The sequence below is a fragment of the Chiloscyllium plagiosum genome, chromosome 21 (assembly GCF_004010195.1).
Source record: "Chiloscyllium plagiosum isolate BGI_BamShark_2017 chromosome 21, ASM401019v2, whole genome shotgun sequence".
Classification (NCBI taxonomy): domain Eukaryota; kingdom Metazoa; phylum Chordata; class Chondrichthyes; order Orectolobiformes; family Hemiscylliidae; genus Chiloscyllium; species Chiloscyllium plagiosum.
Window position 1 is genome coordinate 15,691,294 of NC_057730.1, and position 24,315 is coordinate 15,715,608.

Sequence of the window (24,315 nt, forward strand, 5' to 3'; positions counted from 1 at the left end):
AATATCTCAATTAAAACCAAAGGGGTGTCAGAATAGGGAAGTGAAAGGGAGGAAACCAAGAGTCATGGGGTTTCCCCCTCTTGTGGCGTAGTGGTAGTGTCTGGATCCCTGGACTGAGAGGCGTGGGTTCAAGTCCTACCTGCTCCAGAGGTGTATGGTAACATCTCTGAACAAGTTGATTAGCAAAGTAGGCTAAATAAAAAACTCCAGGGTAATTCCTGGTCATAATATCTGAGCTCAAAGGTTCGATAATTCAAGGTCACTCTCTTTCTCAAAATAAACACAGTCACAGCAAAGTCTGTGGCACCATACATTGACAAAGCAGTTAGAAGTTGGCAAACAGGGTGAGTCTGGTCTTGCCCATGCTGCACAGTGACACGCACAGAAAACTGTAAAAGAAACATGATGATCGGATAAATCTCAAATAGGCTGTCTCTCTTCTTGTCTGTTATTACACCAGTATGATACATGGGGTACAAAATTCAGCAGGCACTCTCACAAATCGACAAAACTCTCGTCAGCCACATCAAGGTTTCCACTGACAAAGTGGTGAAGACACAGACTCACCTTAAAGTGATTAGCTATTCACCCAGAATCCATGGAAGTATTAGCAAGATGAATAATAGAATAACAACTCATCCAACAGTCCTGAGTAGTGTTCCCAGCCATCTGTCTAACAATTAAGAGCAGAGAAGACTGAGGGGAGAGTATGATTGAGGTGAATAAGGTTATGAGGGGAATGGACAGGGTGAGTAGAGAGCAGCTGTCCCCTTTCGTTGAGGGGTCAATCAGGAGAAGGCATAGTTTTAAGAAAAGGGGCAGGAGCTTCAGTAGGGATTTGTGAAAAATCTCCCTTCACTCAGCAGGTGGTGGGAATCTGGAATGCATTGCCTGGGAAGGTAGTGGAAACTTTACAACCTTTAAAAAGTTTTTTGGATGAGTACTTCAAATATCATAACCTTCAAGGAAATTGGGATTAGTGCACTTTTAGTGGTAGCTATGTTGGTGCAGCCTCAATGGGCCAAAGGGTCTTTTTTGCACTGTATGAATCTCTGAATTAAAGGTTATTCTCCAAGATACTGAGGTGAGCAACTCTGGAAGGAAGATTTACAAACTTCATTTGAAAATTTCATTCCAACCCTTTAGTTTGCCAGTTGTACAATCTTTGATAATGTGAGTAGGTTGGTGATCAAGCAGCTAATGATGCAAGAGGTTCTGAGAGTGACAGGTATCTTCTCAAAAAGCCATCAATCGGGGATGAGGCCATCAGAGGAGGGAGGTCATGTACTGAAATCTCCAGGAATACCCCTGACCAACACTGGCGACCCAAATTATGGAGGAGATCTGAAAAATCTTTCATGGAGACTCTGCCACACTAGATAGCATTCAGGTATATGTCTCGTTCGTGAGCCGAGAGTGTGGTGCTGGAAAAGCACAGCAGGTCAGGCAGCATCCAAGGAGCAGGAGAATCGATGTTTCGGACATAAGCCCTGATGAGGGGCTTATGCCCAGAATGTTGATTCTCCTGCTCCTCAGATGCTGCCTGACCTACTGTGCTTTTCCAGCACCATGCTCTTGACTCTAATTTTTTTAGATTAGATTACTTACAGTGTGGAAACAGGCCCTTCGGCCCAACAAGTCCACACCGACCCGCCGAAGCGCAACCCACCCATTCCCCTACATTTACCCCTTTACCTAACACTACGGGCAATTTAGCATGGCCAATTCGCCTGACCTGCACATCTTTGGACTGTGGGAGGAAACCGGAGCACCCGGAGGAAACCCACGCAAACACTGGGAGAACGTGCAAACTCCACACAGACAGTCGCCTGAGTCGGGAATTGAACCCAGGTCTCTGGCGCTGTGAGGCAGCAGTGCTAACCACTGTGCCACCGTGCCGCCCATCTCCAGCATCTGCAGTTCTCACTTCCTTCTATATGTCTCTTATGTGTCAATGGTTCTTTCCTTTCACAGGCCTATGGGTGGATCTGGAAATTGGATACCATGGGGCATTGCAGATGACACTGGAAACCAAAATGAACCTGTGCAAGTTGGGGAAGGAGTCGATGCCAGAGGGGGTCAGACTGACTGACACGAGAACAGACCGGTAAGCAGACTGGCATTTTATGCTTGATGTTATCCCAGCTCGAAACCTCATCAACTTGGAAGTTAAACTGATGACTGAATGCATGCAAGTTCAAACTCTTATGTGAAATTGTCCAGTTCTGGCTGCCCAGTTATAGGAAGGATATTATTAAGCTGGAGAGGGTTCAGAAGAGATTTACCGGATGCTGTCAGATATGGAAGGTTTGAGTTATAAAGGGAGGCTGGAAGCGCTGGGACATTTTTCACTGGAATATAGGAGGTTGAAAGGTGACCTCAAAGAAGTTTATAAAAAATCATGAAGAGTATAGATAAGGTTAATGATAGCTATCTTTTCCCTGGGATGGGAGATTTCAAAATGGGAGAGGGTGGGGTGGGGACGTGTGCATAATAGAGGAGAGAGACTTAAAGCAGACATGAGGAGCAAACATTTTACACAGAAGGTGATTCGCATGTGAAATGAATTTCCTGAGGAAGTGGTCGATGAGGGTACAATTACAACATTTAAACGACATTTGAAAAGGTCAGGAAAGGAAAGGTTTGGAGGGATATGGGCCAGGAGCAGGCAGGTGGAACTAGATTAGTTTGGGATTGTGTTTGGTATGGGCTGGTTGGACCAAATGCTCTGTTTCAATCCTGTACGGCTCTGTGACTCTGCATGGAATAAACACAGGAAGTGCTGGAGAAACTCATCACATCTGGCAGCATCTGGAGAACGAACTCAAGTTCATGTTACAGGTCAATGATCTTTTATCAAAAGTTCGAGGCAAAGTTATTGACCTGAACATTTATCTCTGTCTTTCTCTGCATAGAGCTGATGAGTTTCTCTGGCAATTACTGTTTGTATCACAGTACTATATGTTATACCCATACTCATGGGAGGTAGTGATTTCACAGTAATGCCACTGGACTAGTAATCCAGAGCTTCAGGCTAATACTCAGGGGATATGGATTCAGATCGCACCGTTGCAGATGGTGAAACTTGAATTCAGTAAAATAAACTTGAATAAAAGACTTGTCTAATGGTGACCATGTGTCAACAGTCATGACAAATCATCTGGTTCACCAGCCTTCCATCCATTGACTTAATCTACACTTCCCAATGCCTCGGGAAAGCAACCAGCATAAACAAAGACCCCTCCTACCTGGTTACATTCTCACATTCTCTTTCACCTTCTTCCATTGGGCAGAATATATAAACGTTTGAGTACACGTCCAAACAGATTCTTCCCTGCTGTTATTGGACTTTTGAATGGATCTCTCAAATGTTAATGTGAATCTCTCTCTCAATCTGCAGCTATAACATTATATTCTCCTCTCTGTTCAGTTACCCTGATGCATTTTGTATGGTATGATCTGCCTGTCTGGCATGTAAAGCAACACTTTCCACTGTACTCAATAAGTAGAATCCCTACAATGTAGAAGCAGGCCATTCAGCCTATCAAATCCACCCTAACCTGTACACTATAGCACAGCTAATCTACCTCACCTGTCATCTTTAGGCTGTGGGAGGAAATTCACACAGGGAGAATGTGTAAACTCGACACAGACAGTGACCCAAGGGTGGAATTGAACCCAGTGCTGTAAGGCAGTTGTGCTAACCACTGAGCCACCATTCCACCTTGCTATGATAGTAATAAATCAATCATTGATGTCCTTTGTGGAAGAAACCTGCCATCCATCTCTGATCTGACCTATATGTGTCTCCACACCCACAGGTGCCATCCCTATCTCATGAATGAATAGAAAATAAATCTATGTTATGGAGCTTTATATTATTTCTGCTTCCCTCACAAATCAAATATTTCATTAAGGTGCTTGTTAGGAGTGAAACAAAAGATCTGAAATCATTGTCTGTTTGGTTATAACTGATGTGTTTCGGTCAATGATGGAGGAAAAACAATTCAAGTGCAACTCAATTTAATTTTGTTCACCTTAGCTCCCAGAGTAGAACTTTGGGAGGACTAAATCTGAAAGTAATTTAAAATGCAAGTGTCCAATTGAGAATTAAGAGCTTCCTTAACTGACAATGGAACTGCAATACTATCTTTTATTCACACATAAGGATGAGGGCATCACTGGCGAGATCGGCATTTATTGCCCATCCCTAATTGCCCAGAGGGCAGTTAAGAGTCAATCACTTTGCTGTGGGTCTGGAGTCACATATAGGCCACACCAGGTAAGGATGGAGTTTCCTTCCCGACAGGATATTAGGGAGCCGGGTGGATTTTCTCCCCTTGACAATCAACAATGGATTCAGGGTCATCATGGGACTCTTAATTCCAAACTTTTATTGAACTCAAATCTGCTGTGGAAGGATTTGAACCCAGGTCCCAAAAATGTTACTTTGCGGGGGGTGGAAGGCCCTCTAGGCCCAGTAATTATACCACTAGACCATCACCTCCCTCCCTGTGGGTCAAAGGCTGTACAAAATAGACAAGATTCGGAGATGCCGGTGTTGGACTGCTCCGAAAGCTAGTGTGCTTCCAATTAAACCTCTTGGACTATAACCTGGTGTTGTGTGATTTTCAAAATAGACAAGACCACGACAAACCATCAGGAAATTCTGTTAAGCCCAAAATGTTTATTTTTGTTAGATTTCTCTCGAGCCTTTGACCAAAGACAACTGAGCATTTCTATTTCTGGTTCTTCTGCACTTCTCTTCTGCACACACACTGGAGCACTAATCTTTTCTATAAGCTCCTATCATTCACACCCAAACAGACTTACCTTCTCTGCCACATGGGTAGATGTGTCCACACATGTTTACTCCCCTCAAAGGCAGCGACCATTGAAGTTTCTCATGTCTCGTCCTGCCAAGACTTGTCCAAGTGGGTTGGCAGTGTAGCGTTGTCGATGATTCAGGCCAAAACAACAGGATGCTAGCACAGTACAGACATGAGGCCCCCTCCACAGTTGCGCAGCTGGCTGATGCTTCCTCAAGCAGCTTTTCCAGGATACCCCCCATTGCAACTTTATTAGGAGTCCACTGAAAGAATCCTACGTTAGGCTGGAAGCAGGTTGGAAATTCCTGATTAGCCTGCCCACCAGGAACATGGTTTTTCGTTGGGAAAAGGGAAGGAGGAAGAGCTCCCAGTGTCAGAGATTCCTGAATCCCAGGTCTTTGTTGGTGGCACTAAACAGCAATCGGGTCACGTGTTACCAAGTGGCAGATGTCAGACCATGGGATAGATGGGCCGAATGGTGCCCATCAGTTCTAGCTGAACAAGATGGAATATGCTGGCACTGCCACTCTCTACCAAGATTTCCAGATATGTTGCACATCCTATTGAACTCCTAGTCACATGGTGGAATAATTATTCCATTGGTGGAATAATTCTTACAACGCTGCAATGTTCAACAGGGCAGTTCTTTAGTGATCACATCCTCACCGCGACAGTGAAGCTTGGGCCAGGATCCTCGTGATGATCTAATCCAAATACAAAGTTGGAAACACTTGTATGAACTCTCATTTCTTGTAAACATCCAAAGAAAATCCAGCAAAAACATACAGCAACTGCTCAATCTGCATTGATCCATCAGAACAATTCACTATTACAAGAGGATGGGAGACTCTTTGGAAAGTTGGTGTGGACTTGTTGGGCCAGATGGCCTGTTCCACACGGTAAGGATTCTATGAAAAAACAAACAAGATCAATTTTCCTCCTCAGGACAAATTCACATTATCATGCCTTCCATAGCATGCCCTTCTTCCTTTCTATAAGGAAGTGTCTGTGTCAGGATATTCCTCATTAATGGTATTGTTTTGTTATTATTTTGTTACTGTGGCACCACAATGTTGTATTATTTTCCTCAATCTTCTCTAATGATATGCAACACTAACCATTTGGTCTCATCCAGATATCAAGCTGTTATAATGCAGTGACGTGATTAAACAGTGGCAGATTGAGGTCCCTCTCTGAATCACTGATCATTTTCATTGAAACAGGTCATGCCATGGAAACTGAATGTCACTGTAGGGCCCTCTCCAATCCTCTCTTTATCACTGAGGCACTCCCATTGGGAAAAAGCTGCTCAGCTGACTTGACAGCCCTCATGACCCTTATGAAAAGAATTCTAAGTTAGTCGTAGTTAATCAGAGTTAAAAATTACATGATACCGGGTTATAGCCCAACAGATTTCTTTGAAACAGTAAGCTTGCAGTTTTCAGATAAACCTGTTGGACTATAACCTGGTGATATTTGACATTGTCCACTCCAGTCACCTCCGGCCCCTCCACATCGAAGTTAATCAAGTTTATCCTTGCCTTATCAATAGATATTGTTGTTTCTCCTCCCTGTGGCAGGTCTTTACTTCTCTGATGATGTCCTCGATGTGAAGCTGTATAAAGGAGTATATGGGATCAAAGAGATTTCTTTTCAAAAACGTAACGTATTTAAGATGTGGAAACAGGTCAGCTGTAAAATCTGGTGTGAATTTATCTGTGAAAGTTAAATGACTCCAGTGTCTAGAGGAGGATAAGGATGCTGGGCAGATCATTTCGGACGGAGATGAGGGGAAATGTCTTCACCCAAGGAACGATGAGCTTGTGGAATTATCTGCCACAGAGAGTTGTTGAGTCCAAAACATTGAATGTTTTCAAGAAGGAGATATAGCTCTCGGGTCCCAAGAGGACTGAGTTGGATCATCAGCCATGATCATGTTGAATGGCGGAGTAGGCTGAAAGGGCTGAATGGCCTACTTCAGCTTAGTTTTCTGGATGTTTATGACTCCTACCATTCCACATGTTGCCACTCAGCCAGACAGCCTGGACTCCTCTCCATGCCCACTTGATACAGCTCAAAGCAGGACATGCCAATGACATTGTGCAAAGCTGCCTACCGCCAGCCCACCACATACCTTCCAGCAGCCATGCTGAACCCCCCACTGTGTAGGAATACTGTGGCAAATCCAGCCATGAGAGGGCTAGGAGGGGAGTACACGAGGGTGGTCAGTTGATTTCAGTCTGACTAACTTGGAATGATTGTTTCGAGGATGCAGAGCCTGAACCATGTATAAAACAGGTATAGCCCTTTGTGGTCAGCAGGTTGGTCAAAATACTGAGTGAAGAGTGAACTGCCACAGAATGGCTACTGTGGGGATAGCAGGCATTCAGGTGCTGAATGTGGGGAACACAGTGGTATATAACCGTTCACTGAATGGTAGTCTTGGTGGTTCCGATACCTGGGGGTCATGGTGTGGTGGCTCAGTGGTTAGCACTGCTGCCTTACAGCACTCTGGACCCAGGTTCGATTCCACCCTCAAGCATCCGTCTGTGTGGAGTTTGCACCTTCTTCCTGTGGCTGTGTGGGTGCTCCGGTTTCCTCCCACAGTCCAAAAATGTGCAGGTCAGATGGATGGGCCATGCTAAATTGGAGAGGGTGGGTCTGGATGGGTTGCTCTTTGAAGGGTCAGTGTGAACCCAAAGGGCCTGTTTCCACACAATAGGGATTCTATGGTGTGGGCTCTAAGATGCACCACTTGTACCACTGAGTATATGGATTCCCAGGGGGCTCTCTGATCAAGCAGAACACAATGAACTGCCTTATCCTTGTACAAAGAACCCATCACCTCTCTCTCTATTGCAACGCTGAATATCAGATTGCTAGATATTGCAGACTGCAACTGCTTCATCGTGTTGTGTAGCACTATCACCGTGCTAAATGGGACAGACTTCAAAGATATCTAGCAACTCCAGACTGGGCATCCATGAGGCACTGTGGGCAATCAACAGCAGCAGAATTGTAGTCCAGCACAATCTGTAAACTCATGGTCTGGCATATTCCCCACTCAGCCATTGCCATCAAGCCAGAGGATTATTCCTGGTTCAATGGTGAGTGCAGGAGGGCATGCCAGGACCAGTACCAGGCATACCTGAAAGTGAGGTGTCAACCTGGTGAAGCCACCAAACAGGACTATATGTATGTCAAACGGCATAAACAGCAAGTGATAGGTAGAACTAAGCAATTCCAACGCTGTTGTATCAGATCTATGCTCTGCAGTCTTACCATATCCAGTTGCGAATGGTGGTGGACAGTTAAATAAATCACTTGAGGAGGAGGAGGCTCCACAAATATAGAATGATAGAAGAGCCCAGCACATCAGTGCGAAAGATAAGGCCTAAGCTTTTGCAGCAATCTTCAGCCAGAAGTGCCGAGTGGATGATGTATCTTGGCCTCCTCCAATGATCCCTAGCGTTACAGATACCAGCCTTCAGCCAATTCGATTCACTCCACGTGATGTCAAGAAACGGTTGGAGACACTGAATTCTGCAAAGGCTACGGGACCTGACAACATTCCTGCAATAGTACTGACGACTTGAACTCCAGAAATTGCCACTCCCCTAGCCAGCTGTTCCAGTCCAGTTACAACACTGGCATCTCCCTGACAATGTGGACAATTGCCCAGGTATGTCTTGTACATAAAAAGCAGGACAAATCCAGCCTGGCCAATTATGTCCCATCATTCTCAGAGTGACGTCAAAGCTGCATTTGACGCGTGTGGCATCAAGGAACCCTGGCAAAACTGGAATCAGTGGGTATCAGGGGGAAAACTCTTCGGTGGTTGGAGTCATACCTGACACATAGGAAAATGGTCATGGTTGTTGGAGGTCAGCCATCTCAGCTCCAGGACATCTCTGCAGGAGTTCCTCTGGGCGTCCTCAGCCCAACCATCTTTAACTGCTTCATTAATGACCTTGCTTCCATTTTCACTGATGGTTGCACAATGTTCAGCATCATTTCTGGGTGGCACGGTGGCACAGTGGTTAGCACTGCTGCCTCACAGCGTTAGCACTGCTGCCTCACAGTGCCAGAGACCCGGGTTCAATTCCCGCCTCAGGCGACTGACTGTGTGGAGTTTGCACGTTCTCCCCGTGTCTGCGTGGGTTTCCTCCGGGTGCTCCGGTTTCCTCCCATAGTCCAAAGACCTGCAGGTCAGGTGAATTGGCCATGCTAAATTGCCCATGGTGTTAGGTAAGGGGTAAATGTAGGGGAATGGGTGGGTTGCGCTTCGGCGGGTCGGTGTGGACTTGTTGGGCCAAAGGGCCTGTTTCCACACTGTAATGTAATCTAATCTAATTTGCGCACTCCTCAGATACAGAAGCAGTTCATGTTGAAAAGCAACAAGATCTGGATAATATCCAAGCTTGGGTTGATAGTGGCAAGTAACATTTGTGCCACACAAGTGCCAAATGATAATTATCTCCAATAAATGACAACTTAATCATCACCCTTTGACACTCAATGGTGTTACCATCAGTGAATTCCCCACTACAACATCCTGAGGATTACCATTGACCAGAAACTCAACTAAACTCACTACATAAACACAGAGGCAACAAAAGTAGGTCAGAGACTGCAGCAAGCAACTCATGTCTTGATTCAATAAAGCCTGTCAACCATCTACAAGGCCCAAGTTAGGAGTGTGATGGAATACTCCCCACTTGCCTGGATGGGTGCAGCTCCAACAACACTTGACACCATTCAGGACAAAGCAGTCTATTTGATTGGCACCACGTCCACCACTGATGCTCAATAGCAGCAGTCCGTCTACAAGATGCATGGCAGAAATTCACCAAAACTCCTTGGTTAGCACCTTCCAAATTCATGACCACTTCCATCTTTTAAGAGTAGCAGATCCCATGAAAACATCGCCACTTGCAAGTTCCCCTTCAAGCGATTTACCATCCTGGCTTGGAAATAATCACCATTCCTTCACCATCACTGGGTCAAAATCCCGAAGGGCATTGTTGGTCTATTTAGAGTACATGGACTGCAACGGTTCCAAAAGACAGGTCATCATCACCTTCTTGAGAGAGATGAGGGATGAGCAATAAGTGCTGACTCAGCCAGTGAAACCCACATCTCACACCTTCACAAAAAAACCACTCTGCAAGGATCCCAATACAAAGAATCTGGGTAATGGCCAACCTGTTGGCAAAGCTGTCTTCACTCTGCTGTCAGTCTGCAGGTCAGGTGGCATCATTCTGTTAGCAAGTCCTTTCGTAAAGCACAGATTTGCTGCTCCTGGTTTACAGAGTAGTCAGAGAAATACCTCTACTAGATCAGAGATGGATAAGAGCTTCTTAACAAAGAACCAAGAACAAAGAAAATTTACAGCCCAGGAACAGGCCCTTCCGCCCTCCAAGCCTGAGATGATCCAAATCTACTGTCTAAACCTGTCGCCCAATCCCTAAGCATTTGTATCCCTCTGCTCCCCACCTACTCATGCATCTGTCCAGACGCATCTTAAATGAATCTACCGTGCCTGTCTCTACCACCTCTGCTGGCATCGTGTTCCAAGCACCTCCCACTCTCTGTGTAAAGTACTTGCCGCGTGTATCCCCCTTAAACTTTTCACTTCTCACCTTGAAAGCATGACCTCTCATTATTGAATCCTTAAAAGCTTATCTCTATCTAGCCAGTCTATACCTTTCATGATTTTGTAGACCTCAATCAGGTCCCCCCTCAATCTCCTTTATTCTAATGAAAACAATCCGAACCTACTCAACGTCTCTTCATAGCTAGCACCTTCCATACCAACATCCTCATAGCCTTTCTCTGCACCCTCTCCAAAGCATCCACATCCTTTTGGTAATATGGTGACCAGAACTGCACAGAATATTCTAAATGCAGCCGAACAAATGTCTTGTACAATTTTAACATGACCTGCCAGCTCTTTTACTCAATACCTCGTCCGATGAAGGCAAGCATACCTTCTGCCTTCTTGACCACTTTATCCACCTGTGCAGCAACCTTCAGGGTACAATGGACCTGAACTCCCAGATTTCTCTGCTCATCAACTTTTCCCAAGGCTCTTCCATTTACTGTATAATTCACTCTAGAATTAGACTTCCCAAAATGCATTATCTCATATTTTACTGGATTGAACTCCATCTGCCACTTCTCCACCTAACTCTCCAGTCTATCTATATTCTCCTGTATTCTTTGACAGTCCTCTATGCTTTCTGTTACTCCACCAATCTTCGTGTCATCTGCAAACTTGCTGATCATACCAACACTTCTTCCAGTTCATTTATGTATATCACAAACAACAGTGCCCCAACACTGATCCCTGTGGAACACCACTGGTCACCTTTCTCCATTTCGAGAAACTCCCTTCAACTACTACTCTCTGTCTTCTGTTGCTCAACCAGTTCTTTATCCACCTAGTTAGAACACCCAGCACACCATGTGACTTCACTTTTCCATTAGTTTACCATGGGGAACCTTATTAAATGCCTTACTAAAGTCTATGTATATGATATATACAGCCCTTGCTTCATCTATCAACTTGGTCACCCTCCTCAAAGAACTCTATTAAGTTGGCAAGGCACAACCTCCCCTGCACAAAACCATGTTGTCGATCATGGATAGACCCATTCTTTTCCAAATATAAATAGATTTTATCTCTCAATACTTTCTCCAGCATCTTTCCCACCACTGACGTCAGGTTCACTGGTCTGTAGTTACCCGGAATATCCCTACTATCCTTCTTGTACAGGGAGACAACATGAGCAACCTTCCAGTCCTCTGGCACCTCATTTGTGTTTTGGGATGCTACAAAGATATCTGTCAGGGCCCCAGCTATTTTCTCTCTTGCCTCCCTCAGCAACCTGGAGTAGATCCCATCCGGTCCTGGGGATTTATCCACCTTAATAACCTTTAGCCTACCCAACACATCATAGCCACGTCTTTATCAATGATTGCTTAACTATTTGAAACAGTGACTAAAGTCATATGTCATGAGAATGGAGGAGACTGAATGCTAAGTGGGCAGCTCTTAAATCTGCTTCAGGATCTACTTGCAATAAGTCCATGTTAGTTTGCAAATAGCTGTAGTGTATTTTTTAGATTTCATTTTATATTTCTTTCACAAGGCCAGCATAGTGTTCTCCCTGACCAATTAGGGAGACACTGCACTGTTAGGGTTCCAGTAGAATCATAGAATCCCTCTAGCATGGAAGTAACTCTTCAATCCATTAGTCCACTCCAAAGTGCATCCAAAGAGCATCCCACCCAGACCCCCCCCCCCCGTACCCTTACCCTGTAACCCTGCATTTCCCATGGCTAATCCACCTAGTCTGCACATCCCTGGACACTACGGGTTAATTTACCATGGTCAATCCGCCTAACCTGCATATCTTTGGACTGTGGGATGAAACCAGAAGACCCAGAGGAAACCCACACAGACACGGGGAGAACGTACAAACTGAAGGTTTGGTTCAAGTCTCACCTGATCCAGAGATCCATAGTAGCATCTCTGAGCAGGTTAATTGGAAAATATCTACCCATGGGAACCCAGTCCGAAGTGTTTGTTGAGACTGTGACATATTGTTAACATGACTAGACCAGTAATCCAGAGGACAGGGGTCCCTACTCCAGCACCTAAGAGAATTTAAATTCAATTAATAAAATCCGTTAAGTGAAGGCACTTTCAGTAATGGTGACTGTGATAACTATTATTGTGAAACAAAAAGCCATCTGATTCAACTTAAAAGGTTTCAGGAAAGATTTACAAGGATGACAATAGACAATAGATGCAGGAATAGGCCATTTGGCCCTTTGAGCCAGCACCAAAGTTGGAGGATTTGAGCTACAGGGAGAGGATGAACAGGCTGTGGCTGTTTTCCCTGGAGCGTCAGAGACTGAGGGGTGACCTTATAGAGGTTTATAAAGTCATGAGGGGCATGAATAGGATAAATAGCCAAGGTCGTTTCCCTGGGGTGGGGGAGTTTAGAACTAAAGGGCACAGATTTAGTGTGAGAGGGGAAAGATATAAAAGGGAACTAAAGGGCAATCTTTTCATGCAGAGGCTGGTGCGTGTATGGAATGGGCTGCCAGAGGAAGTGGTGGAGGCTGGTACAATTGCCACATTTAAAAGGCATCTGGAGGGGTATATGAATAGAACAAGTTTAGAGGGATGCGGGCCAAATGCTGACAAGTGGGACTAGATTAGGCTAGGATATCTGGTCAGCATGGACGAGTTGGACTGATGGGTCTGTCTCTGTACTGTACATCTCTACAACTCCATGACTCTATGTCCAATGTCCAGAAAGGGAATCTATCATGACGGTTGCAATTGAACAACATAATAATTTATTGGGTGTTTTATGATTTAATAATATTTTTATTAAGAAATATATCTGCTGACTTACTGTGAGTGCTGCCATATGGGAGCTCATTATTCTACACATGACGTGCCATAGAAAGGTCTAGTGGCAGTATTCTATTGTCACTCTGGTATGCAGCAACATTCACTCCATACTGACGTGAGCCTATGATAAGATGCATGACCTGACCAGCTGGTTGAGAGGCAACATCCTATGGGCACTTCTTGAAGCTATTGAGTACAATAAAAGGAATGCATAGCTGGACTCGGAGAAGCTGAGTGGTATTTTATACTTAATAATGATTGAAAATTATGAGCACACAGACTGTGAGGCAAGCTCTTGTGTCTCTGTGGCAGTGTCCTTACCTCTCAACCAGGAGGTCTGTGTTCAAGTTGTACATGCTCCAAATGTGCGTCATAGCATATCCAAAAAGATTCATAGAACCCCTACAGTGTGGAAATAGGCCATTCGACCCATAGAGTCTGCACTGGCCTTCCAAAGGACATTCCACCCACACCCTTTCCTATCCCTGTATTTCCTACGGCCAGTCTACCTCATCTACACAGTCCAGGAAACTACAGGGCAATTTAGCATGGCCAGTCCATCTAACCTTCACATCTTTACACTGTGGGAGGAAACTAAAGCACCCAGAGGAAACCCACATAGACACGGGGAGAATGTGTAAACTCTTTACAGTCACCTGAGGGTGGAGTCGAACCTGGGTCCCTGGTGCGGTAAGGTAGCAGTGCTAACCACTGAGCCACTGTGCCAGTTAGTAACAAAGCATCAGAGAGAAATTTCTGCACATGGGTTGTATGTAGTAGTTCTGAAAATTACAACATTCTTGACGTTCAGACCTTCTGACCATTGGCCTTGGTTGTGCAAGGGCTTTGGGACCCTGGAGCAATCGTGCGACAATGACACAGAGCTGCTCCCCACTGGGCATAAATAGTACAATGTGGGCAGAGTTAGTAGGGTGCAAGAAAAATTGAAAGAGAGGAGCACATGTAGAGAATTGCCTTCCAATAATGTATCTGTGAGATTAGAGCATGGTATATCTCAGCTTATCATGTATGGTAGCAGTTAGTACAAAAACAGAGTCTATAACCGAGGATGATTCCTGACATTGCTGTGCCCTGAACTGATCTGTCTTAAAACCAACCTCCAATCCACACAATAAGAGAATTCTCATGCCTTTGTGATCCATAAAGCTCCGCTTGCTTAAGCATCAATGTGCAGCAAAGAGTATTCAACTGTTTTGTCATGTATAGGCGAGCTAAGGGCTTTGGGGAGATCACTTACTGAGAATAACTGGCACAGTCAGAGTGGATCACCATAACCTCTGGCAGTCTTCCTGGTGCTGATTCAGTTTAATTTGCATACGAGGATGCTTCCAGCAGGAATTGAGAGAAGAAACTGGGCCTGCGAGGAAAGCAAGTCAGTAATGTGCTGGACCTAATAGCTGTCAATGTGAACGCTGCTTAGTGTCGTTTCTTTCCAACAGGCATAATCCCCGGACATTGGTGCTGGTGGACAGTGATGAGGAATCTTCAAGTGCTGGGTCTTCAGATGAAGAGGACGTGCCTTCAGCAGAACCACAAGGTGTCGAGAAACTCGGTCCGCCTGGTGCAGAGGGGTAATTGGGGATTTTCCTCATTATCTCGGAGATTTTTGTATGAAGGACCTCTGCGAATGTGTCGCGGTGCTCCTCAAACAACATGGGTCACCTTCTTGAGCTTTGTTTTAATGGAACCAGGTATCATTTATAAGTTTAAAATACCAGATTGCCTCGATTCCAGAGCATGGATGTTAATACCATTAGAAAGGCCATTAAATTTATATGTTCAAATGCTGGCTATCACCATTAACTCTCACATGGCAACAGGGCAGAAAGATCTGATCTAGTTATAGCCATCAGAATAACAAAGGCTTTACATTAACTGCATGAGCCCTTATTATTTTATACTGTAAGAATGTCATCTGTGCATAAGGTCACATTTCAGAAGGAATGGACTCTTGTGATTATGATGATTGTGGAACTAGCTTCAGCCTCACCCCTGTGGACATCTCAACTGTTAGGGCTCACAAATCTTAACTTTAATCTGTCTCAATCTTCAAGAGTGGCAAATATATTTGCAAGAGGGATGTGTGAACAGGACCATAGAACCATAATACACAGAAGCCAAATAAGGCCATTCAGCCCATTGAGTCTGCTCTGTGATTCAATCAAGGTTCATGTGTTCCTCAACCCAATCTCCTGTCTTCTCTCCTTGACCCTCAATGCCCTTACTAATCAAGTTCCTATCTATCGCTATCTTAATGATATTCAATGACTTGGCCTCCACAGCCTTCCGCAGCACTGAGTTCCACAGATTCCCCACCCTCTGGTTGAAGAAATTCCTCCTCATCCCAGTTCTAATGATTCATCCTTTTAATTCGAGGCTGTGCCCTCGGGTCATAGTCTCTCCTACTGGCGGAAACATCTTCTCCACGTCCGCTCTATCCAGGTCCCTCGGTATCCTGTAAGTTTCAGTCAGATTTCCCCTTATCCTTCTGAATTCCATCATCCTATCCCCTCATTATTAGTTGCTGGGAAGGATTGGGATCTGAAGGGGAATTAACTGGAAGTTGTCGGGGGGGGGGGGGGGGGGGGTGTTTGGTGATGAACAAGTCACGGGAGATTGAGCAAACAAAATAAAACCCTTGTGAAACAAGACTTTCTTGTCCTTCCAGGTTTGCAGCAGGGAGCAGCACCAGCAGAAAAATCCTTCGCTTTGTGGATAAGATTGCCAAATCGAAATACTTTCAAAAAGCCACAGAGAATGAATTCATCAAGAAGAAAATAGAGGAGATGTCGAACACTCCACTTCTCCTGACTGTGGAGGTTCAGGAGCTGGCAGGAGTGCTGGCTGTCAACATTCCACCACCCCCTACCGATCGTATTTGGTATGTCCCATCCTGTTGTATACTGTTCCAACAATGAATGTAAAAGAGAACAGTCTTTGTTCAGCAAAACAATAATTGGCAACAGTGAATGAATCACTCGATTACAGACATACCTCCCAGAGCAAGTCACAACCGTTTACATTGACAAATAAAGACTAGCACCAGTACTACCCCAAAAGCTATGAGGAATTCTACGAGCAAACCTGTTTATTAGAAACAGCAGTGTTGCCTAGGTGGGCTGAAATGGCACTTTCTCACCCAACAAATAGGATGCAGAAATTATTTTTCAAGCCGAGCAGCTTTTTGATGCTGTTTTCAGCCATGCCACCTTTAGAAGTAAACTTTTTCCAACTATCCTTTTCATGTGGAACTGGTGAAGCAAGGCAGCACAACAGGCGCCACAACAATAAAGTTGTGTGGTACAGGGCCTTTAGCCTATTGAGCATCTCCCCTCTCCTAGATAGCATGTCTGAAACTTGTCAGAGAGAAGCCGACAAGCCACTGTCAATCCTGTCTGATCTTCAAATCTCAGACTCCAGTCCAATGGTCAGTTTAGAGCTGAAAATGTGTTGCTAGAAAAGCGCAGCAGGTCAGGCAGCATCCAAGGAACAGGAGAATCGACGTTTCGGGCATAAGCCCTTCTTCAGGGTTGATTCTCCTGTTCCTTGGATGCTGCCTGACCTGCTGCGCTTTTCCAGCAACACATTTTCAGCTCTGATCTCCAGCATCTGCAGTCCTCACTTTCTCCTCAATGGTCAGTTTATCACTGTAACTCTTCAAAAACACCAAAACCCCCATGTTTTACAAACATAATCTTCACAGCCACACGTATTTTAATCCCTTTAGTTCCTAAACATATTGCACATCATTTTGCTTCCTGACTTTATGATTGAGGTCTACTGTCCACGTGGATAGACCATCAATCTCCTGTCCCACGTCATTGCCCAGCCACAATTTCCTTATTTCTCTCCCCTAGCAATTAGAGAGCATCCATGGTGCCCTTTTTGTTTCAGCTGGTCAAATGGTAAAACCATTTCCTTTCCCTCCTTTCCTGACTACTTGGTTTGGCTTGTTGAGAAGTCCCATCTGAACTACCTCTCTCTTCCCTGTAGAACACGTGACCGAAAATGAAAGATTCATCAAACAATGGTCAGTGTGAAGCTTGGCTTGTACTCTGACCTCTGACCTCAGTCCAAGGTCAACAACTCAAATACTCCAACGATGAAGCTTGACATCACCAGCCCCGATGATCAAAACAGGGGAAACACACAAATTAATTCTATTCCATATGCCTGACACAGAGGCAAATCGAAAAGATGTTTTATTCATGGCTCATGAATATTTAAAGCAAAGCTGAATCACTTCTCACACATTCAGTTGTTCTGTTGTGTATCCTGACTACAGGGATGACTAAACTGACAGGAAAGTGCCAGTTTTAAAATTCATTTGCTAATTGGCATCAAAAAATTGTATTGAAGAGTTAGTGGCTGCAAAACTCAACACCCTAAAAGCAAAGATTAAGATGAGTAAATTAATCCACACCCATTTTTACCGAAGCACTTGGAACTCACCACTAAACTTTTTAATTACTTTATTTTGCTTGCAAGCTGGCTTTTGTTACCTCAGAGTCATAGAATCATAGAGATGTACAGCACGGAAACATACCCTTCGGTCCAACACATCCATGCTGATCATTAATCTAGTCCCAATTGCCAGCATTTGGCCCATATCCCTCTAAACCCTTCCTATTCATGTACACATCAGATCTCTTTTAAATGTTGTAATTGTACCAACCTCCACCACTTCCTCTGGCAGCTCATTCCATACATGCACCAACCTCTGTGTGAAAAAGTTACACCTTAGTTCCTTTTTAAATCTTTCACCTCTTACCTTAAGCCTATGCCCTCTAGTTTTGGACTCCCCACCCCACGGAAAATACCTTGACTATTCACCCTGTCCATGCCCCTTTTAATTTTATAAACCTCGATTAGGTCACGCCTCAGTCTCTGGCACAAATAGTCCCAGCCTCTCCCTCCCTCCCTCCCTCCCTCCCTCCCTGTAGCTCAAACCCTCCAATCCTGGCAACATCCTTGTAAACCTATCTCTAACTGCCCTCAAGCTGGATGGCCTGCTAAGCCATTTCACATCAGGGTGGGTCTGGAGTCACGTGTAAGACAGAGTAGGTAAGGATGGCAGAGTTTAGTGAACCAGGCCAGCCCTCATGACAATCAATGACAGTTAGCATCGTCAACATCACTGACAGCAGCTTTACGTTCCTGCCTTGTTAATCACATATACGTTTAACCAGCTGCAGTGGTATCATTTGAACACATGGATCCAACCACTAACCTGAGCCTCAGGGTTATCTAATCCAGTGACTTGGCTACTACGTTACCATCTCCCCCACCCTAGATTGGGTAACATCATGAGAGGTTAGCACCATTTAAAGTGGAGGTGCGTCTGGGCTTCAGTAAGTAATGGAACGGATTGAAGGACTAACTGTGAGCTGGAAAAGTACTGACTGTTGGAAGAGAGAGTGGGTTCCAATATTGTCAACTGAGGATTGAGAAGGTGTAAAGGAGAAAAGATGTGCATATCTACATGGAATCCGAGTGCCCACCAGATACTGTCTTCGAAAGCACTGGGAGCTGATAGCTATGACAGTCAATGTCAGGGATCGAACTCAGGACTTAGATACATTTTTGATTTGATTTATAATTATCACACCTACCTATGTACAGTGCAAGGTTTTGTTTTGCGTGCAGTACAGGCAGATCATACCACACAAAGGTCATAGGGTGACAGAACAGAGCAAGGAATACAAAGTTACTCCTGCAAAGGAGGTGCACAAAAAGCAAGATCAGCTTTAGATTTGAAAGTGCTGCAAGAAGCACATTGATCTCACATGAGTGGTCACAATCAGGAAGGACATATTCAAATTCCACACATACCACAACCTCCCATGTTCAATTCATATCACAACCATCACCAATCGCAGCTGAACATTTTGAACCTCACCCTCACATAGTTAGTCCCCAAGTATACCTTGCACCCACAGCCTGTACATCACCTGAATGCCTGGCACCACTCTCACTGATACATGGGGCACCAGGCAGCAGCCAGCTGGGGGCAGGGGTGGCAGATTCTCCTACACCCATGGAGGAGAGAGTGCTTGCTACTGCTAGGGTGGTAATGACAGAATCAGTGACAGTAATGTTGAAACCACTGAAGATGATGGTTTACTTATCCCTGAGCCAGGTCCTCACTTTCCGCTTCCCAATCCCCAGATCTCTTCCCATATGTAAGCTGCTCACTGCCTATATATTCATCCCATGCTTTAGACAGTACATCGCAGAACAGACAGCAAGCAATCAGGCTGTAATCATCTGCCGACATTTCCGCCACCTCCAAACAGATCCCACCACCAGGGATATATTTCCCTCCCCACCCCTTTCCGCCTTCCGCAAAGACCGTTCCCTCTGTGACTAGCTGGTCAGGTCCACGCCCCTATACAACCCACCCTCCCATCCTGGCACTTTCCCCTGCCACCACAGGAACTATAAAACCTGCGCCCACACCTCCTCCCTCACCTCTATCCAAGGCCCTAAAGAAGCCTTCCATATCCATCAACGTTTTACTTGCACATCCATTAATATCATTTATTGTATCCGTTGCTCCCGATGCGGTCTCCTCTACATTGGGGAGACTGGGCGCCTCCTAGCAGAGCGCTTGAGGGAACATCTCCGGGACACCCGCACCAATCAACCACACCGCCCCATGGCCCAACATTTCAACTCCCCCTCCCACTCTGCCGAGGACATGGAGGTCTTGGGCCTCCTTCACCGCCGCTCCCTCACCACCAGATGCCTGGAGGAAGAACGCCTCATCTTCCGCCTCAGAACACTTCAACCCCAGGGCATCACTGTGGACTTCAACAGTTTCCTCATTTCCCCTTCCCCCACCTCACCCGAGTTCCAAACTTCCAGCCCGCACTGTCCCCATGAATTGTCCGGACTTGTCCTACCTGCCTAGCTCCTTTTCCACCTATCCACTCCACCCTCTCCTCCCTGACCTTTCACCTTCATCCCCTCCCCCACTCACCCATTGTACTCTATCCTACTTTTTCCCCATCCCCACCCTCCTCTAGCTTATCTCTCCATGCTTCGGGCTCACTGCCGTTATTCCTGATGAAGGGCTTTTGGCTGAAACGTCGATTTCGCTGCTCCTTGGATGCTGCCTGAACCGCTGTGCTCTTCCAGCACCACTAATCCAGAATCCTGTTTCTGTCCAGTCCATGTCCGTGTGGATGCACCCCCCCCCCACACATCTTCCTCATCTAAACCTATCATTATTACCCTTTCACCCTGAGAGACCGGCCTCTAGACCCGCCTCGATATGGAACACTTCAACCATTCCTTGAGTGGCATGTTCCATATTCTAACCAATCTTCAAGTGAAGAAGATTCTTCAATGGGATTTCTTGGTGACTATCTTATGTTAATAGGCCCCTCTTCTCATCTCAGGATTAAGATTGTAAGGAAACTGACTTAATAACAGACTGGTGCCATGGGAGAATGATGGAGTTGGAAGCCAGGATATAGAGTCTGGAGCAGGGACAGAATGGTTTCACTCTTCCCGATATTGGAGGGGCTTCTGCTCTACCATTACTCAGGTCAACAGTTTGAGTGGATAATTAGTTGGCATTTGTATAATGTTTTGTATGGTTTGATGCATAAAATTAACTTGTTGGTTGTTTTATGGTTTTCAGTTCATCATTGTGGACAAGAGGTGATTGCAAAAGGTCAATAATGCAAGGAAGGTAAAAAGTGAACTACCATTGAATGGGAAAGAGGGGTTTGTATTCACAAGTACTGCAGTCTGATCACAGACAGCCTAACCAGAAAGGGAATGTGTTGGTTCCCCCATTCTCCTTTGCTTCTTGCTCCTTCTCAGCTTCTTGCCATTTACCTTTGGGCCAGAACTGTGCCCCCTGATGTTGTGGCTATACAAGAGATTGTAAACTATACAAGTTGTATAAATCATTGGTGAGACTGCACTTGGAGTATTGTGTACAGTTTTGGTCACCCTGTTATAGGAAAGACATAGTTAAACTGGTAAGAGTGTAAAGAAGATTTACAATGATGTTTCCAGGTCTAGTAGGCCCGAGTTATAGGGAGAGGTTGACCAGGATAAGACTTCATTCCTTGGAACATAGGAGAATGAGCGGTGACCTTATTGAGGTGTATAAAATCATGGGGGGGGGGCATAGAAAGCATGAACGCATATGGCCCTTTTTACTAGGGATGAGGAATTGAAAACTAAAGAGTTTAAGGTGAGAAGGGAAAGATTTAAGAAGGACCTGAGGGGCAACTTCTTCACGCAGAGAGTAGCGCGTATATGCAGTGGGTTGCCAGAGAAAGTGGTTGAGGCAGGTACAACAGCAATATTTTAAAAGTATTTGGTTAGGTACATGAATGGGAAGGATATAGAGGCATATGGACCAAGTGCAGGCAATTGGAACTAGCTGAGTGGGCACCATGGTCAGCATGGTGACCTTTGGGCTGAAGGGCCTGTTTCCATGCTGTATTACTCTATGACTCCATGACTTAATAAGTGTTGCAGAATGCTACAAGTATACAAATGCTAGGCAAATCACCATCTTCAATTAAGGCTTACTTTAACCATGATGATTCATTACCATTGTTGAATCCCCAGTATCAACATCCTGGGGGTTACCATTGACAGAAACCAGACTTGCCACATAAATACTGTGCCTCCAACAAAAAGTCAGGGACTCGGAATCTGCAGTGGGTAACTCATCTCCTGACTCCCCAAAGCTTGTCTCTAATCCCAAGGTCTGCAAAGACTCAGGGTCCAGATCCACATTCGCTGACAACACTGGACATCTCTCCTCACACACATGCTCAGTAGCTGTTCCTGGAGTAAAGGTACAGTTAACCCTTTACTTCACAAGGAATAGCTTAGTTTTAGTGCAAGCAGTCATCTTGGAACCATTTCAACCCCAAACTGTCTGCTAACCTCCTCCATATAGTTACAAGTTGGCCATTAGATGACTAACAAGCTGAAAATGTGTTGCTGGAACAGCGCAGCAGGTCAGGCAGCATCCAGGGAACAGGAGAATCGACGTTTCGGGCATAAGCTGAGGAAGGGCTTATGCCCGAAACGTCGATTCTCCTGTTCCCTGGATGCTGCCTGACCTGCTGCGCTGTTCCAGCAACACATTTCCAGCTCTGATCTCCAGCATCTGCAGACCTCACTTTCTCCTCAAAGATGACCAACAAGCACAAGTTGAGGTAACAGGGAGCCCCAGTGAGTGACCCATTAAACAGGAGAACTCACCACCTTGAATGAGCCACTCCCATAGTTTCCAATCACCCAGAAAAAGCTTTGAACAATGCTACAGATGGCAGTTCCCTGGCAAATGTAAAATATGTCCTTATGCTGAACTTGTGTTTTAAACCCTGAATCTTTCTGGGCCTGGGAAGGTCAATAAATCACTAAGCACCTTCAATTGAAAGTGACTGGGTACTAGCTGCAGCTCTCTTGTGCTGGGCATCAATATGCCTACAGCAACTGTGTGCAGTCAAATGGAATGGGTAAAATGAATTGAAACGGACTGACCTTGCAATGAAAAGGCTCGATAGAAACATTAAATAGTAATGCCCACATTTATTGAGTCAAAGACATAATTTAAAAAGCAAGCAGTCAGTTTGGGTCAGGCAGTGATTGTATAGCCAGTTTCAGGAATAAAAACAATTCGTAAAATGAAATTAGCACATTGAGAAATTGCACTTAAAAATTGATTTGGTTTCAAATTGGTCTGAATTTATGAAAAACGAAAAGCCCAATAAAATACGAAATACGAACAAATCCTTAAAGCTTTCAATTCTTACTTTAGAATATTATTTACATGGTGATATATTGAGAAGTGTGGCTGTACAAAGGGATCTGTGTGTCCTTGCACACCAGTCACTGAATGTAGACAGGCAAGCAGTTAGGAAGGCAAGTGGCGTGTTGGTCTTCGTTGCAAGAGGATTTGAGTTCAGAAATAGGGATGCCTTACTGCAGTTTACCAGGGCCTTGTTGAGACTACACCTGGAGTATTGTATGCAGCTTTGGTCTCCTTATCTAAGAAAGCATATACTCGTCAGAGAGAGAATGCAACAAAGGTTCACCAGACTGATACCAGGGATGGCAGGACTATCCTAGGAGCAGAATTGGTTCAGCTGGTTATGCAGTCACTAGAGTTCGGAAGGATGAGAGCTGATCTGATGGAAACAAATAAAATTCTAACAGGGCTGGACAGACTGGATGCAGTGTGGATGTCTCTCCTGATTGGGGAGTTTCGAACCAGGGGATCATAATCTCGGAATACAGGGTAGAGTAATTGGGACTCTAAAAGAGGTAGGGTGGGAAGAATTACACCTCTTCCCTGGACTACACCTCTTCCCACCCAACTTCTTGCAAAAATGCCATCCCGTGTTCACAATTCCTCCGCCTCCTCCGTATCTGCTCCCAGGAGGACCAGTTCCACCACAGAACACACCAAATGGCCTCCTGCTTTAGAGACCGCAATTTCCCTTCCCACGTGGTTAAAGATTTCCCACCAATGCAACTCATCCACATCCCGCACCTCCGCCCTCAGACCTCACCCTTCCAACCGTAACAAGGACAGAACGCCCCTGGTGCTCACCTTCCACCCTACCAATCTTCGCATAAACCAAATCATCCGCCGACATTTCCACCACCTCCAAAAAGACCCCACCACCAGGGATATATTTCCCTCCCCACCCCTTTCCCCCTTCTGCAAAGACCGTTCCCTCCGTGACTACCTGGCCTGGTCCACGCCCCTCTACAACCCACCCTCCCATCCTGGCACCTTCCCCTGACACCGCAGGAATTGTAAAACCTGCACCCACACCTCCTCCCTCACCTCTATCCAAGGCCCTAAAGAAGCCTTCCACATCCATCAAAGTTTTACTTGCACATCCACTAATATCATTTATTGTATCCGTTGCTCCCGATGCGGTCTCCTCTACATTGGGGAGACTGGACAGCTCTTAACAGAGTGCTTTAGGGAACACCTCTGGGACACCTGCACCAATCAACCACGCCGCCCCGTGGCCCAACATT

At 45.3% G+C, this 24,315-nt stretch overlaps 1 protein-coding gene across 4 annotated transcripts in view; it reads left to right on the forward strand.

Annotated features, from left to right (window-relative positions):
- The window catches only part of tex2l (testis expressed 2, like), a 106,976-nt gene that overhangs the window by 75,920 nt on the left and 6,741 nt on the right, over window positions 1-24,315 (forward strand). For 3 of the 4 annotated variants that reach the window (XM_043711315.1, XM_043711318.1, XM_043711316.1), the window contains 4 exons: window positions 1,975-2,107; window positions 14,721-14,852; window positions 15,950-16,162; window positions 20,930-20,980. In XM_043711315.1, the coding sequence (XP_043567250.1) occupies window positions 1,975-2,107; window positions 14,721-14,852; window positions 15,950-16,162; window positions 20,930-20,980 (529 nt within the window). The remainder of the gene's footprint in view (window positions 1-1,974; window positions 2,108-14,720; window positions 14,853-15,949; window positions 16,163-20,929; window positions 20,981-24,315) is intronic. The other variant, XM_043711317.1, reaches the window with a different exon arrangement.